Source organism: Uloborus diversus, chromosome 3, assembly GCF_026930045.1.
Source record: "Uloborus diversus isolate 005 chromosome 3, Udiv.v.3.1, whole genome shotgun sequence".
In the NCBI taxonomy this organism is placed as follows: Eukaryota; Metazoa; Arthropoda; class Arachnida; order Araneae; family Uloboridae; genus Uloborus; species Uloborus diversus.
Genome location: NC_072733.1, coordinates 201,432,653 through 201,450,678, shown reverse-complemented (window position 1 = coordinate 201,450,678; position 18,026 = coordinate 201,432,653). Strand labels below are relative to the sequence as shown.

Sequence of the window (18,026 nt, the reverse complement as noted above, 5' to 3'; positions counted from 1 at the left end):
TTTATTTGTTATAAAATAAAAGTTTCAAAACCTATTCATTAAATTGGAATCCTGTTATATACTTATGGTTTTGAGAAGCAACACCAGTTACGTATAATTTTCAAGCCTTTTGATGTGCTTAAACACAGGGTTCCCATGCACAAAGAAAGCTAAAAGTTATCCCGAAGAAGGGAAGTAATCTAAAATGGTGAAGGAAAATGTTAAATCTTTGAAACTTCTGTAAAAGTCTGGGAATTCCTTCTTTATCCTTTCATTTGAGGGGTGAAACTTATATGCCAGTTGTAAAAAAAACATGTGCAGAACTAGGTTGAGCCAAAATTGCAATTTTTTCTGAATTTCTGCCATATCAGTGTCAATTTTAGATTATGGGTCATTCCATAGAAATGTCAACCTCAACCTCAGAATTTTTTTTTTTTCCAGAAAGCCCTAATTTTGACCGTATCATTTCATTCAGCATTCTTTCTAGTACATAAATCTAGTTAGAGATTGCAAAAATTTTGTTTGATGTTTTTCTTCTGGGTTTAAGTGTGCAAGGTTGTAGAAAAGGCTTAGCATACGCAATAAACATGCGTCTTGTTTTCTTGTGTGATTTAAAAATTTTTGAAAATTTTTAAAATAACTATGATTATTCTAAAAGATTAGATGTTGGCCCAATAAAATTGACTGTTCTTTTTGCATGCATTATAAGATAAGTATTTTAACTAGTTTGGTTATTTCACTGAAAATATTTACGTTACGTTAGTCGCGAAAAAGTATTATTTTCTGCGTAAAAACTAAACCAGATGATTGAACCAAACAGCACTTTTTATTTTCTTACATCTGTGTCATATCTACTTAAAAAGTGCAAAATATTTATTTTAGTATCAACAGATATAAAATAATTAGTGTGACTAATGTAATATTTGATCTGTGACTAAGGTGACAGTTTGCATATGACTAACATAACATTTTAAAAATGACTGCTAATATTTAAAACTTATTTAACTTAATGTACATTTTCATGAAAAATTTTGAATAAGTAGTCATTCTATATTGATTAAAAATATAAAGGGTGAAAAATACCAGTAATATTGCATTGTAGATCTTCTGCCTACTTAGAAAAATAATTTTTTAAAGGTCTTTAAAAAGACACTTCTAATTTAAGGAATTATTATTTCAAAAAATGGTGGGGATGAGTAAAGCAAAATGAGTACTCTGCTGAATGTGCATTCAACACAAGAATCCAAGGGAAAGAATTGAGAAAATAGAAAGACAGTCTTAACAAAGAAGAACATGAAATACACCGCAAGCTCAGTCAATTTCAGCCGAGGACTGCAATTTCGTGCTTATTAGCACTCATCAGCCCGACATAGGAGTAACTGAGCTGGAGGTGGAAAACTTCTTAAGGAAGCCAAGAGTGCCAAACAAACTGGTAGCTAATACAGAATTAGCATTGACCAGACGAGTGACCGAAGCAATGGTTCGGTTCAACTCGAATATTGAAGGCAAGGCAGGTATATTTAGTAAACTACCGCCCTATAGCCAGGGCTAAGGCAGAAATACATGAAATACACCGCCAGTACATGATACAGTGACAATATGCGCTGCTGCCATATATTTTAGAAAATGCAAGAATGGTCATTTAGAAATTCAAACATCAGTGGTGAGATCTGGAATTAAAATGCATTCTGCAAACATGTTCGAATATTTTTTTTTTCAATATTACATTTTAATTCAGGATGCACAACACTATTCGTTTGATGAATCAGTAAACCTTAAAAAATAACATGCTGTTGAAAAGTACTATTGAGTTTCTTATGACGATAACTAGTATATCGGCAGAATACTAGAATTTGGTGGAACAATCAACTTGTATAAATTTAATTTTTTAAAAGAGAGATATTTAGGATTTAATTAGCCCAAAATGATGTTATTCATTTAGTAAAAGCAATTTTTTATTTGTTTATTTTTTTTTTATTTTTTTTATTTTTTTTTTATTTTTTATTTTTTATTTTTTTTTTTTTTTTGCATATTCAAATTGAGTTAAATAAACTGAATCCTTCCATTCAATTTCTTACACTAACATAGAAAAAAAGTAAAGAAAGAACCATAATGCATATAAAGAAGGTTCCTAAAAAGTGTAAAAGTACTGTAGGAGCACAAGATAGTTTACAAAAAGGTTTTTATATGCATTCATTGCTTGTTATTCGATGGTTACGTTACTCACGTTACGTTAGTCACACACAGTTTTTCGTAAAAGTACCATTTAGGGCCAAAAAAGATGCATCTGTAATAAATCTGTAGTATATTTTTTAAAATAGACTGTTTACCTCTTACAAATTTATCAGCCAATTTTAAATGCCTGGGTAAGTTTCAGAAAAATTTGTCTCGTAACATGAGCATTGTTTCTCAAGGTTGCAAAAATGTTAAGTTAGTCACAATTTGGTGAAAAAAATTCCTGGCAGCGCTTATTTTGCTTCAAATTCGTGGTAGAAATGAAAAATAGTCACCTTGTACATTTTAAATCTGCATATTAAACCAAAAAACCATGTATTTTTAACCCTTTCCGGCGCGGTGGTCACAAAAAAAGGCACCAGTTTTAAAAATTTCTTTAAAAAAAGTTTTTTCTTTAAAACTCCAAAAATCACTGCATTAGTTGCTTTTATTTCTCTTTAATGCACACAGATGGCAGCACTATTAAATATGACTCTTTTTGTTGGCTTAATTTCTTGTTTAAAATACCTCAATTTTCAAGCTCAAATACAATATTTTTTTCAAGATTTTAAAATTTACACCATAACCGAAAGTAGTCAACCATTTTCCCTCAGGAATCCTGAGCTAATCAATCATAATTTTGCAAAAGATTCGAGTTCATTTTTGAATGCATAAACGAAGTTTCTTTCCAGGTGTCCCAAATGTGGACACCGCCCTTCTAGTGCATTGATCTCACTGTTGCGGGTGAAAGATGTAATTAGATACATTTCAGAGAAGGGGGACCCAAAAGAATAGTTTTCAACGGGCTTTTGTTTATTTATTTTGGATTCTTGACCCAGAACAGATGAATTTGAAGGCCCATGACTGCACACATTTGAGGTCTGCTTTTCCTACCAGACAGTTGTGTACTTTTTTTATTCTCAGCTTTGATATTATTTTTTCTGTAAATGGTATTATACAGTCGTATTTTTTCATTTAATATTTTATAGCACAAAAAGAATGCACATAATGCAAGAACAATGTGACAAAAACATTTTTAACATTTTAAGTTGCTTATTTAGATAATTTTTATGAACTTTCTTGAATTTTACTTCATCTTTATTTTGAAATTTTTATAGCAAAAATATTGGATTTTGTGTTCTAAATATTCTTAATGGCATAAATTATTGAAATAATTGGTAAAAATGCTTAAGAACTTAAAATATTTGAAATTACTCCAATTGTCATACGAGGTAAACATAACCACTTCAGAAAACAATTTCTGCTCTAGGAGGGCAGTGGTCACAAACGGGAACACCACCCCCAGCTGGAGGGGGTGAATTTAAAAAATTTTTGACTGTAAAATCTATGTCCAGGTAACCAATTTATCCCATCCATTGTGTTTTTTTATTATATTTCTAAAATTTTAATGACCTGCGCCTGTAAGGGTTAAAGAGTTAGAAAATCAGCTGTGAATGTTACGTTAGGCACTATGGAATGACCCTTATGTCTTAATTGCTCCCCTAAGTGCGGTATCGGGGTGTAAAGCTTATTGTGCAACTGTTTCTCAGACATGCTACAGCTTGATGAAGAAAAAAGGTCAACTTTTTGTGTAATAAATAAAACGTCAAGAATTAATGTTAGATAGTGATAAATGTACTTACAAACAGGGAGTTAATATTTTCCTTTTTTTTATATGCATTGAATATATTTTTTTTAATGTAAATACTTTCTTTTTTTTTTTTTTTTTTTCAATTTTAATTTTTATTTTTTCAAAGATTTTAGAAAAATCATATGCTAATGGACTTACATTCACAAGTACAATTACTTTCATTACAACTTTTGTTTAAATAGTTTTTTCTTCTTAAATTTATAATATCTGAATACTGAACGTTTTTTAATGAAAGAGCAGTATTAATTTCTTTCTAAGTTTCAGGGCTCCCAAATGGTCCGCTTTTCCCGCCAAAGTCCGTTTTTTAGGGTAAAGTCCGCTTTAGACCGCTTTTTAACATTTTGGTCCGTTTAGTCCGCTTTTATATTGTTTTTACTCAAAAATCAGATTTTAAAAATTTTCATTACATTAAAAGATACTGTGTGCTGACGTTTGTTACGCCCGAACACGCGGCCGCGGCGCCATTTTTCTATTGAACCTAACTTTCTGGTATTATTTCACTTCAGATTGACGTCATTACTCCTCCTTCAACCGCTGTAACATGGAAATCTAGCAAATGGAGAGGTTTGGGGGAGGAGTTATGACTTCAAATTAAAGCATTTTGCTACCGAAATTTCTCAAAGGTTCCTACCCCCACCTGAAAAACCTTGAAAAAAAAAATCAAGAATACTTCATCAGTGCAATTTTCTGAACTTGTGTTCGATATGTAGCATCGCGAAAAATTACTTCCTGCGTTTGCGAGTTCAATCTTTTTGCATCTTGTTAATATTTTGATATTTTTGACAATCGAAAGTTATTTTAACATTCATTAACTTAGATTAGCTTATTTTATGTATAATTCCGATAGATAATGAACTATTTTTTTTTTGGAACCATGGTAACATTAAACTTTCTTGGACTTCGCCTAAAATTGCTTGCTGGGTTTTGATATTTCAATCTCTTTGCATCTTGTAAATATTTTGATATTTTTGGCAATCGGAAGTTATTTTGACGTAACACCTCCTTAGATTAGCTTATTTTTTGGTTAATTTTAATAGACAATTAACTTTTTTATTTTTGGAACCATAGCAACATTGAACTTTCTCGCACTTCGCGGAAAGTGCTTGTCGTGTTTGAGATTTCAATCTTTTTGCATCTTGTAAATAATTTGATATTTTTGTCAATCAGAAGTTATTTTGACACACTCCACCATAGATTAGCTTATTTTTTGTTTAATTTTAATAGATAATAAACTACGCTTTTTTCGAAACCATGCCAACATTGTACTTACTCTCACTTCGCGGAAAATTGCTTGTGTTTGAGAATTCAACCTTTTTGCATCTTATTAATATTTTGATATTTTTGGCAATCGGAAGTTATTTTGACATACGCCATCGTAGATTAGCTTATTTTTTGTTTAATTTTAATAGATAATAAACTACTTTTTTTTTTCGAAACCATGGCAACATTGAACTTACTCGCACTTCACGGAAAATTGCTTGTGTTTGAGATTTCAATCTTTTTGCATCTTGTTAATGTTTTGATATTTTTGGCAATCGGAAGTTATTTTGACATACGCCACCATAGATTAGCTTATTTTTTGTTTAATTTTAATAGATAATAAACTTTCTTATTTTTGGAACCATAGCAGCATTGCACTTCCTCGAACTTCGCGAAGAATTGTTTCTTATATTTGAGATTTCAATCTTTTTGCATCTTGTAAATATTTTGATATTTTGCGCAATCGAATGTTATTTTCACATATGCTATCCTAGACTAGCATATTTTATGTTCAATTTTAGTCATGTTTAGTTTTAGAGAATTTTTTTTTTTTTTTTTTGGAAATTATGTCAACAGTGAACATATTTCGCGAAAATTTGATTCTCGTGTTCAAGATTTCAATGCTTTTGCATCTTGTAATTATTTTAATATTTTTGAAAATTGGAAGCTGTTTTGACATGTACTACCTCAAATTATGTTATTTAATTTTATTTTTAAAAACTAAAACTTTGTATCCTTATTTTTTTTAAATACTCAAAATGAGTATTTTCAATTTGAAAATATAGCTCTATGAATCTGAAATTACACATTTATTTATTACATTAAGTTATCCAGTAAAAGCTGCCTCAAATTTACATTCAGTGTATTTATCGCTTGAGCGCATTTGTATATTTTTGGGTGTGGGAGCTTTAATAAAAAAATTTCTTTCTCACTAATTTTTATGTATACATGAAGACAGTTACAATATTTTTTGGTGCCCGAACAACTAATACGTACATATGAAGAAATGATTTTTATACTTAGCGTACTAATAAATGATTTGCAATCCTCTATAATATTTTTGAACTTAGTCAATCAGTAGCGTAGTCAGAAATTACCTCCTGCTTTGGTGTTTGATCATAAACTCTCATATGTATATAAACGTACCATATGTAGGCTGGAAATATGTGTAAAAGTCAAGGGCTGTGGAGTGGGGGGGGACCTCCTGGCCTCTAAACTATAGCGTCTTGTCTTGCGGTACCTTATATCAAAATAAATTCTCTTTAAACTGGTTATGTGAAACATTTTGTAAACTACTATGTGCTAAGGTGTTTACTGTAATAACTATATCTAAAACGTCTTTATTAGGTATGCACTAATTCTTCGCTCACTTAGGTGATTATTTTTAATTAGCCATTTTTTACCTGTTAATTAGTAGAAAATTTATTTTACAATTAAAGTTACTCTGTAAGATGGTCAGTTACATGCTTGCTTGTCACCCAGCCCCCATTCAAATATTTGTGTAAATAATATAATTCAATGGATAAAAAATTCAGTTGTGCAGAAGGTGAAAAGGATTTATCATTAAAAATCATTATTATGGTTAATTAACAAATTATCTTCATGTATTTAGTGCCAAGCAGCTAATTTGCCTTTTGGTGCTTCCCTGGGTTTAACTATGAATGGTCCTCTCAAGGTCCTCTTTTTAATCCTAACTGGTCCTCTTTGGTCCCCTTTTTGATTCAAAGTGGTCCTCTTTTACTCTTTTCTATGGCTAAAATGTGTTGGGAGCCCTGAAGTTTTCTTCAACATCTGCAACCCCCCATTTGCAGAAGTTGCCCACAAACCCAATGAACACAAACCCAAATTTTTGACATACAAAAAATACTCATTAAAGATGCAAATCACAAACAGATAACTCACAAAAAAAAGTTAATAAGATGATTGAATGAAATATTAGCCCTAACTACAGCAGAATGCAATGTCAAAAATAATAAATGATTAACAAGACAAGTAACACTACTGAAAAAGTAGGAAAGAAAACGAGAACTGCTCATTATTACAAATGGATTGCATACATACCCTAATAGCATAACGTGTCATGGCTAAGTCACAGTGACTCCACTGCGAGTCACAATCACAAAGTGAAGTCAATTGTGATAATACACAGAAGTTACATTGTTACACACATTTTCTAGAATTCTCATATGACTTCACTACAATGTTGCTGTAACAACTGAATTGTGACCGGTCACTATGTAGCTTTGAAGAGACATTACATTGTGACCCTTGAAGTGACTTAATGAAAAAATATCTTTTTAATGGCTAAAGACTAAATTGATCATTCTCTCACTAACAAAATCAGTCAATAGCAATATTTTAAGAGTTCTAATAATATTTCAACAGGACAATGACAAAATGTGACCCCCATTTGTGACTGTTGCGTGATTTTACCTTTTAGTCACTGCCCTCTCACAATGATGTCGTCAAAATTTAACCAATAGCAGTGATTAAAAGAGGATGCATATGTGACCATCATATGACAGTCCCAATGCATTACTACAACGTCACCATCCAATATGTTGTTACAAAGTAGCTGCTTACGAATGTCAGTCCACAGTGACTTCACAAAGGGGTGTTACAGTGACAACTCCTAACGACTGTTTTGCAATTACACAACACAATTACAGCAGCCATCAGTACGTATTTTTGAACCTAATGTTAGGCTGCTGAAAAATCGTACAGTTATACAGTCACTTGCATGGTGATGGTTTTGCAACTTTTATACACAGTCACAATGACTTTCTTGTGACATTTCCATAACATTGCAGTAAAGCTGCATTGTGACTTACAAGAGCGGTTACCTCGATGTGAATGTGATTACCTTACATGACCGCCCCGTGAAGGTCAAGAGCCAGAGTTGGGAAAATTTTAATTGCATGAACAATTAAAGATTAACAATTGATTAATTGATAAACTTAACCACAACAACTAACAATTGATCAAATGTAATTGTGGAAATTTACAATTAACAATTAATTAATTGTTAGTTGTAGTTTACTACAGTTAACAATTAATTGTTAATTGTAGTTTGCTACAATTAACAATTGTCAATTGTTTTGTGAATTTTATTTAAAACTAACTCTTAAAAAAATACTGGTTTTGTACAATATACTGTGCTAGCGACAGGTCTACCTGGAACGTGGACACTGGACGGGTACCGTATTATTATTTATTGAAATATACATGTTAGCAGCTGGCAGAAGATCAATACTCAACAGTAACTTTATTACGAGAAATAAATTATTTATGCAGCATATGATTTTTCTCAAAATATCTTATGGCTCCAGTGAAATTTTCTCAGAAAAGATATATTTCAATTCAAAGTTCTAAAACATTTTTTTTCCTTTTTTTTTACTGATAAAAGTCTGAATAACATCTGAGAGAAATATCAGAAATGTATCTTAATTATATACATGATTAAAAAAAAAAATTAAACAGAGTGGTTTCTGAGACCTTACGTCCCGTGATGTCTTTCTTTCTTACCTCCCCTGTTATGTAAACTAAAACAATGATTTACACAAACTTAAAACACTTAAATAAAACACAAACATTTACGTGAAGAAAAAGCTTGCCTAGAAGAGACTAGTTCACGCGGCGAGCAAGCAATGAGCACTGAACGAAAATACGAAATTGAATGACAGTTTTGACTCTGTACCCTGCGCTGTACCTATTGATACATAAAGTTAATTGTTAGTTTTAATTGTTTCGTAAAACAATTTAAAAAATTAATTGCAATTATTTTAATTGTGAGGAACGATTAACGTACATTAATCCAATTAAATTAATTGCAAAGTGCAATTAATAGTTTAATTGCAATGGATTTAATTGCAATTAATTTAATTGTAATTAATTTTTTAATCAATTAACAAAGCTATTGAAAAAGTAATTGATTAATGCCCAACACTGTCAAGAGCTCACCACTTGTTTATCTTTTCCCAACTACTCCCACCTGGTCTAGTGGTTAAGATTCTTGGCTTATATCCGTATGGCACGGGTTCGATTCCCTGTGTGGGAAGATCGGTTCTGTGTTGTAATAGTTAGCTGTATGAACCTTAAGTCAAGTGAGCTCAAATATCAGTGATTTCAAATAAATGTAAAGCCTTCTTCCTAATTTTATTAAATTGAATAAATATTGCTGCAACTTCACACGTAGGGTCACAAATGGGTCGCAACAGACCCTGTGACTATGATGTGTGGTCGGAAAACAGGCACTAGGTGACCTGGGTTTCAATTGTGTCCTTAGACGTCCTCACTGCAATGTTGCACTGTGTATATCGCCGTGAACAGACTTTTGTAAGTTGAGGCCACCTATTTGTGACTTCACTTGTGACGCATACAAGCGTCAGAAAAGCATCTTATTTTCATCACTGTGCAATTAGGGTATGCAAGAAAATCGTGTATATAGGTTAACTGACACAGATCAAGCTAGGTTACACCAAAAATGTATAGGGTAAGGGGAGGATATATTTGAACAAAAACAGTCTGACTACTCGTTCATGCCCATAAGAAGTGTAGATATTGAAAATTGGTAGGTAGTGCAGATTTAAAAATTGGGTTTCATCTAGTAGTGCAGGTCAAAAAATCAGTAAGTGGTGTAGATCTAAAAACAAGGTTTCAACTAGTCAGATGTCTTCGACTTAGGAAGTTTTGAAGTCATTGGGAGAAATTCATAAAAAGAAATATGAAAGTCTGAAAATAGATTTTTACTTATAATGAGTGCAATTATCTATGTTCAGTTTACCATTGTCAAAAAAAATAATAAACAAATAAATAAAGTGATACCCTAGAAATTTAAGAGTTCACTGTAAGGCTTTTTTTGCCTTTAATTTTTTTCTTGCATTATTTTTTCAACAAAAATATTATATTATATTATAATACATTTTCACAGCAAAAATCTTCTAAATAATTTAATAAACTGATGTGCTTAAATTTTTTGTTTGTATTGTATTCTGATTCCCAGTGCATATGCCTTATAGATTGTAAGAAAACCACAGTTTGCTCTGAAAAAGAAGCGAAATAAATCTGAGCTGGATAATGAAGAATACATTTGCCCAATGGACATTCCAGTTTCCAATGAATCCGCAAAATATCCAGAAGGGGATAAATTAGTTGTTAGGAGAAATAGTGATCCATCTCCTCAAGATCAAAGGCACATGGACTTAAAGGTATTTTTGAATTCGTATTACAATTTTGGAATGAGTTCTAGCTACAACAGAATAGTTTCATTGCTACATTTTTTTTAATGTCATACGTTTTTTCCCCAAAGACATCTTTTTACTTTTTATCACAAGTAAAGTTAATAATATATAATTTTTTAAAGTATTAAACACAATGGAAAATCAGTTATCTTAAAATATTTACCACTTATGAACAGGGAGGATACATAAAACCAATTCAGGGGGGTTCATACGAAAGAATGACCCCCCCCCCCATTTCAACGAACCTATGGATTTGGGTACGAAACATTTCTGAAACAGCTAGAGGGTCAGTAAAAAGCTCCAAATCGGCCAGAAATAAATCTCCAAATTGGGGATAAACATTGCAAAATAATTTCATAAGCAATGAAACGAAGTAGTTTTTTAAATATTTACTTTTAAAAAAGATTAATGAATTAAAAAGATACTGTAAGTGTTTACATTTTATGCTTAAGTGTTTGAACACGATATGCATGGAAAAAGTTATGTTTTAGATGGGTCATAACCCCCATGACCCTTCTTTTGTATCCTCCAACTGCTTATGAACCCCTACTTAATAGCCATGGAAGTTAACCAGTTTACCTCATATTATAAGTTGGAAATAATTATTCAATTGAAAACATTTCTGCCTCCAACAAATAACTATATTATTAGAAACCTCCTCCATAAAAGTATTATCATACAATCAATCCTGATGCTTTTAGAGTTTTTGTCACATGATTATACATGTAAAATCATTTTAACAACAAAAGAAAATCAACAGTTACTATTTTTTGGGGGGGGGGAGGGAGTTGAAGAAAAATACTGGTTGTTAAATTCCTTCAATCTGAAAGTCAACAAAAGCTGTTCTGGAGCTGATATCTGAAGAGAAGAATTTCAGATTTATGTTAGCACTGAAAAATCAGGTTTAATGAGTAGAATGATTCTTTTATGTTTTGCATTTATCACTTAAATATAACCCACAATTCTCCTGATTGTTTTAAAAACTTGAATAAGCCTCGAAGGAATGTTACATGAAGTTTTAATGAATTTACCTCTTATGGATATCTTAATAATTGATTAATAATTAGTTCAAAAATTTGTCAGTGCACAAAATAGATATTGAGACCAAAGACTTAGTTGGGGAAGATTTATGAACATTCTGGTAAATATTCTATTTAATATTTATTTTGTTGCATTTAAATGAAGTAAGTACTTGAATAAAAGTACAGTCAACTCCCGCTACAATGCGATCCGACTTACGCGAAATGGCTGTAACGCGAATTTTTCGCCAGTAAAGAATTTTAGACCTAACGCGAATTTCTCGCCAGCAGCACGAAATTTTTTGAAAGGGAATCGTGGTGTGTGTAAATATTGGCTTTGTTATTGGCTACTAATTATTTTTTTCGTGAATGGACTTCATCTCTTTAGCATCACTGGGAGCAGAAGTTTCCACACCGTACTAGTCTGAACATCGCTTATACAAAAAACTACTCCAAAATTTCGATTTATTTTTTTCATTCTAAATATGAAAGTTCGTGAAATATAATGGCACCTAAGAGTGCTGTTTCTTCTAAAGTTTTTGAAGATAGAATGAAAAAGAGAAAAATTCTGACAGTTAAAGAAAAGATAAGGATTATGTGCTTGAACAACTATTAAATGCGTCGAAGATAGCACGGCAATTAGGTATGAGTGAATCTTCCATTTGTACGATTAAAAGTCACGAAAAGGAAATTCGTAAAAGTTTGCCCATTAGTGTCTAAGCAAAATGCAAAAATTAAGAAAATGAAAGCTGCTTTCGTATTGAATATTAAATAAAGCAGGAAGAGGGGTGTTGCCTCAGATGGAAACGTTATAAAAGAACTAGCAAAGCAACTATTTAAACATATATTAGAATAATGATTTGATCACGCAGCATAAATCCATCAACAAACTATTAATTTTTTAAAACTTACAATTATCATTACTGAATCTACAGCACAGTATTATTATAGTACATCATTTTATTAATTCTACATACATAAAATAGAAAATTTTATGTCTCTCTTTCCCGCTGATCACTGATTTTGTGCATCGTAGCAGTATTTTCTGTTGAATAAAACTTTTTTTTAAACAAATAAAAAATTAGTTTTTTATGTAAGAAACAGTAATGTATGGTTAAGAAATGGTTTTTAACAATTTGAGGTAGTGTTTACAAGTGTCTAAAATAATTGGGTATGTTTATAAAAGTTTTTACACATACTCTATTCCACAACGCGAAATTTCAACTTACGCAAGGGGTCTTGGAATGCATCCCTCGCGTAAGTCAGGACTCGACTGTATGTGGAAAGTATTGCAGTATTAACTGTGCTAAAGTAGATTTTCTTTAAAAGATATTCCAATGTGGAAGAATTCTTCTAAATAGTACAAAAAGTGTCAGTCACTAAAGAGCTCTTTATTAAGTGAACATTTTTTGCTACTTTTTTCACTTTGATTCAGCTTAGTTGTGATTTATCTTTGTAAAGAATTTTATTTTGAAAGAGATAGCTATCCAGTCACCTTTGAGTGGTGTTAAAATAAATGTTATTTCAGTCTGCACTTGCAAAATTTTGTTGAAATTTGTTAATTAGTATGCTTTGTTAAGACTTTTAACTGTTTTTTTGTATAAAACTTTTGTTAAGATATGACGTCTTATCTCTTTGTGAGAGAGTCCTAAACCAGTAAGCTGATTAAGAATGAAGATGTCAGGGATGCTGACCTAGTGCGGTGAGGGGGGGGGTGATCATGGCTGCATTGAAGTTTTTAAGGGGGTCTGTTTTGAGGGGCGTTCTCATTTTCGGGGAAGTCTCTACAATATTTAGGGAGTTATGGGCCCTTGCCCATAGGGGTGGGCACCCCTGAAGATGTTATTTTTTATCCTTTTGAGTGTTATCCCATTTTCTTTACTTCCTAGTAAGGTTTTTTTTTTAATCTTCCACATCTATTGTTAATAAGTAGTTAAGAAAGAATGGAATAATCATTAATAATATACTTTTCTTAAATTATTTTACCATCAATTAAGTTTTTTACAGATATACAGTAGTATTATAGCTGTTCTAAATAAGAAGTAAAATAAAAAAACAAACTATTTTTCCCCTATCAGTTTACTTCCTCAAGTGAGGTTGGTTAAAGGTTTAAGAAGGTTTATTCCTTGAGCAAATTACTGCTGATATTGAAGATCTAGAATGTCTTTTATCTCCTGGAAAACATTTTTCAAGGTTAGGTAGCCAATTTTCTGATCTTTATGTAGTTGAAATGTTTGAAATGAATTTTGACATGTATGGTATCCTAATGTCAAGAACCACTTATAACTATTTGGGTTGGTTGAATCTTTCCAGTAATCAGTAAACACATTTTTTAGCAGACATTCTCTTTGTTTCATTATTAATAGTTTGGTGACTGATGATTTTTGAATGTTGGAAAGTATTTTCTGTCAAGAATAGTAATGAACAAAAAGTAAAACTTTGAAACGCTTATGCTATACTTTGTCGGAAGTAGAATAAGTATAGATGACTCTCCAAAAATTTAGCATTTGCAAACTATGAGTTCACCTTTCAGGTACTGATTTAATTAAAGCTTTTATTAAAAATTTGCAACATATTTTCAAGATTTGTCTGCGAGAGCTGGCACATATACCCTCCTTTTTGTACTGGATTGCACTCAGTTTTTAAGTTTGTACAGATGAGGAGGTGCTATGCAAAGCAAACAGGTCCACTTTAAAGAACTATTGGGAAAACACGAAAAACTATTATATATTTAATATGTTGGACTTTACACCAGCTGAAGTTGTTCAGTTTGCACCTAATGTAAATATTTTTTTCCATGTTTTGCTAAAAATATGCTAATGATTATATTATTTAACATTAAATACTGGTAAATACTGGTTGTGTTCTTATTTGCTTGAAGTAGGTTGGAATATGTTCTCTGTGGCTTGGACAATTTATTTAGCACAGAAATATACAGCCTAGTAGTTTCAATTTCAAATCTACTCTGTTGCAATTACTGCAAATGTAAATGTTTTGTTCAGGGAACATCCATTTTCAAAGCTCTAAAATAGTATAATATTTAATTATTTGGTGAGATGAAACCAACTAAACTGCTGTATAGGATTGAGGCAGATGAATAAAAATCATTCATTATGTCAATTTTGTAGTTTTGTGGATATGTGTGCTTTGCATGGCACCCAAATGTCTTTGAATTGATGTTTGGATTATATAGCTTCAGTATCAGTTTTTCTAACTCTTTTATGTTTCTTCAAATTTGAAAATAAATGTTTAGGAATAACATATGCTTAACTGCTTTTCTACTATTAAGAAAAATAATCTTACAGGAAGAAACTGTTGAAAGAATTGGTGCTGTTTCTAAAGACATTTCTAACCTAACTGTAAGTCATGTCTTTTTTCTGGAGTATATTTTTTAAAAAACATTCCTATGTTAATTTTATTTTATTTTTCTTTTTTTATTTCAGTCTATGTTACAAAGCGATCAGCTGTCTGAAGCACAGACAACTGTGGTGTAATTTGAAGATAGTTTTAAAAAGGCAATAAGTAGTTTGACAACTGAAAAAATGTTTTTACGAAGACTTTTTCAACTGAAGTTTTACTACACATATTAAATTTCAGATTTAGAACATAAGTGCAATTGTAGTATTTTTACTCAGATACTTATTTGAAATTGTTGAAATCAGTATTACTTTTTGTAGTTATTATTTTTTAAAGAAAAGTGATGAATGAGAGTAGTTTTCTAAAGCAATTTTATACAGAACACGAGCAATTTAATTGCAAGTCATCACATTTGCATTTATAATTCAAAGATATTTTTATAAAGTGCTCATTCTGATTTTTCACTACATTGGATATTGTGAATCGGATGTTATTATATGATGTGCTACGAACACATATCATTGCTTTTTGTAATATGGAAAACATTACAAATGTGATTTTCAATAACTCTAATCTGTGGTACATAAATAATGTGTGTAGTATTTTATTTTAATAAAATTTTTAAGTACAGCCCTATATCTTATTTTATTTGTCAGAATTTGAATGAAAATTGTTTTACCTTATAAAATAGTGACAGTTTAAAATTCATTTTCTTCAATCACTCATTTCCCTTCTTCAAAAAGAAAAACCATAATATAAATTTGGATAATTGCTTGTTAGCTTATTGTCTTAAAGCATAGTATTTATACTTTACTATGACTAATGAAGGAGAAAACTCTGAATGCAAAGCGACACAAAAAGACTTGTAGTAAAATCTTTTAATTTACACTCAAATGATAACAGATAACAAGATAATCAGATAATAAATTAGGTGTTTCTTCTAAAGATTGTGCATTTTAACATTACAAATAGCTAGTTAATGGGAAACATATACATATAAAATCCTAGTATAATCAACTTAAAAAAATGTATAAAGTAAACATTTCAATATTCTTAAAAACACACTGTAGTTAGTGCACTGGGTATGATTTGCATTCTTTGATTAATTTTTGATTCTATTTTTATTTTGTCTGTACACATAACATATCCAGTAGAAATTAACTTATCAAGTTTAATGTTCAAACTGCTATGATTTGTAATAAAGTCATTTGGTTACAATCTCCAAGTTGAGAGCTATACACATAAATCTAAGTTAACATATGAAGCTTTAAAATATTGCTACTTTGAACTGACTGCATATTCAAAGAGTGCAAAACAAATGTTTTCACTGAGCAATAAATTAGAATTGTAGCAAAGTACACTACAATATCAGAGGAATAAAAACAAATTTAAATACAGGAAAGACAAACATTGCTTTGTTTTAGATATTTAATATATACAGTTGAAATGCAGTCCATGGTTTCTTAAGGAAATGATATGAAACTAGAGGACGTGTTTTCGTGAATTGTCTATTTGATGCAACTTACTCGAAGGAACTCCAGCAATTATTAAACTTCAAGCTAATTAATCACTGCATCAAACTGCAAACATCTGAAACACATATCTTTCCATCTAAGAGCATGTTTGTCTTTCTCACATCTACAACCTACTACAACATGAATATAATTCTTTCTGATAACTTTCGTGCTTCAAAAATGCTTAGTGGCCGGACTTAAATACTTGAAGGACCATTTCAGTAAATAAACCATTTATCAAGTTTATTTGGTAAATTCAGGAAAAGACTTAAGTATGAAATGTGAAGAAAAGTGTAAAATGGTTTTTGCTTTAAAGTAGCACAATATTCATTAAATTATAATGCAAATAGTGTGGTCCGCAAGCAAATGCAGCATAACTGTTTTTATCTGCAGATGAGTAGCATTTTTACTATTTAATAAGCTACTTGCTTCTTTCTTCATTTGTATTTTCTCACTTCTAAATGATAAAAGCTGAAGGGTAAAGATAAATGAAAGTGGCCATAGGGTTTTGGTTTTAAAAAAGGCACTTTTATGGGTAAAAACTGAAGAACTTGTCTGAAAACAAGAGTTAGTATTCCTTCAAAGTCAAAAGTCAACATTGATAAACTTTTCAACTGTAAACAGCTTCTGATCGTAAAATTTATACAAAATGAAGTTGATTATATTTAATACCACACAGAGATGAAATGAGTTATTTGTTATATATTTCTATACAATGTTTTGGTACAAAATGAATTGTGGGTCCTGCAAGTATATTGAAAGCTAAGCAATTTAAAAACGTAGAATGCGAACATTTATTTCATTTTCGGCCGAGCTCTTCAGCTACAGGATACACTACTACAAAAAATTCCCAAGTCCATTTCTTGTTACTCTAACGTTTCAAGCCTATCCAAAATTTGTATGAACATTAATGTAGTATGAAGTTGCCTAATGTGTTTGTATGTGATTGAAACTTTCATTTCTATTATGAAATATGAAAGTAAAAATACAATTTGGACCCATTTCATAACATGAATAACACGAATATTTTTAAACTTGATTTGCATGTATGTACAAAATATTGTAATCAGAGTATCAGAAATGGACTTGTCAACAATAAATATTGAATACTGTATGAAATTTCATTTTACGGATGGCTGCTTGAAGACGGAAGGGAGTCATAAATTATGAAGCATTCCACACTGACTTCTTTTTCTGCATAAATGCAATGTGATGTCTTCAAGCGGAATATTTACTTGATAAGCCAAAACAATGCACATGACAATGCCATGCCCACCAGCTACAAAAAGAAAATTACTTTTCAAATCTATTTTCATGATAAATTTTCAAAATACCAAATTATTTTAAATGTTTTAATAGACGCTTCTATTTACTTATTTCTTTTTCAAATCTTAATGCAGAGATGTTGAATTTAAAATAAAATAAATCATGATGTGAAAATGTCTAGTGAAAAAATCTTTATGTTGGTGGAAATTGGAAATAAGATTTGCTTTTATCTTATGATTGTTTTCAATTTTTTAGTGATTGGTGTTTTATTGTTCAAAATAAATGAAGGATAGTGTATCATTGTGTTGTTGCCTAAAGTACAAGGATGCAAGTTTTGTGAGCATTGTGAAAGATATGTTTTTGTCGGTTCAGATTTCTTTTCCTCTCACCTAATGAAGGTTTCAGTCTCACAGCACTTTCAAGAATTTCTAATTATATTTCACAGCCCAATAAAGAACTTACACCTGTGTGGTGTGAAAATTGTCTCAACATAGCCCCTGCGTGTTGTAGAAGGTCACCTAGGGCT

The 18,026-nt window shown here is 31.0% G+C and overlaps 2 protein-coding genes across 11 annotated transcripts in view; one reads left to right on the top strand and one right to left on the bottom strand.

Moving 5' to 3' along the window:
- The window catches only part of LOC129219382 (liprin-beta-1-like), a 147,100-nt gene extending 131,750 nt beyond the window's left edge, over positions 1–15,350 (top strand). For all 7 annotated transcript variants that reach the window (XM_054853767.1, XM_054853766.1, XM_054853764.1 and 4 more), the window contains 3 exons: positions 10,123–10,311; positions 14,669–14,722; positions 14,807–15,350. In XM_054853767.1, coding sequence (XP_054709742.1) covers positions 10,123–10,311; positions 14,669–14,722; positions 14,807–14,857 — 294 coding nt within the window. In that variant the 3' untranslated portion in view covers positions 14,858–15,350. The remainder of the gene's footprint in view (positions 1–10,122; positions 10,312–14,668; positions 14,723–14,806) is intronic.
- Positions 15,351–15,580: 230 nt separating this feature from the next.
- LOC129219381 (tetraspanin-11-like) overlaps positions 15,581–18,026 on the bottom strand; it is a 165,952-nt gene continuing 163,506 nt past the window's right edge. For all 4 annotated transcript variants that reach the window (XM_054853758.1, XM_054853759.1, XM_054853757.1 and 1 more), the window contains one exon: positions 15,581–17,513. In XM_054853758.1, coding sequence (XP_054709733.1) covers positions 17,466–17,513 — 48 coding nt within the window. In that variant the 3' untranslated portion in view covers positions 15,581–17,465. The remainder of the gene's footprint in view (positions 17,514–18,026) is intronic.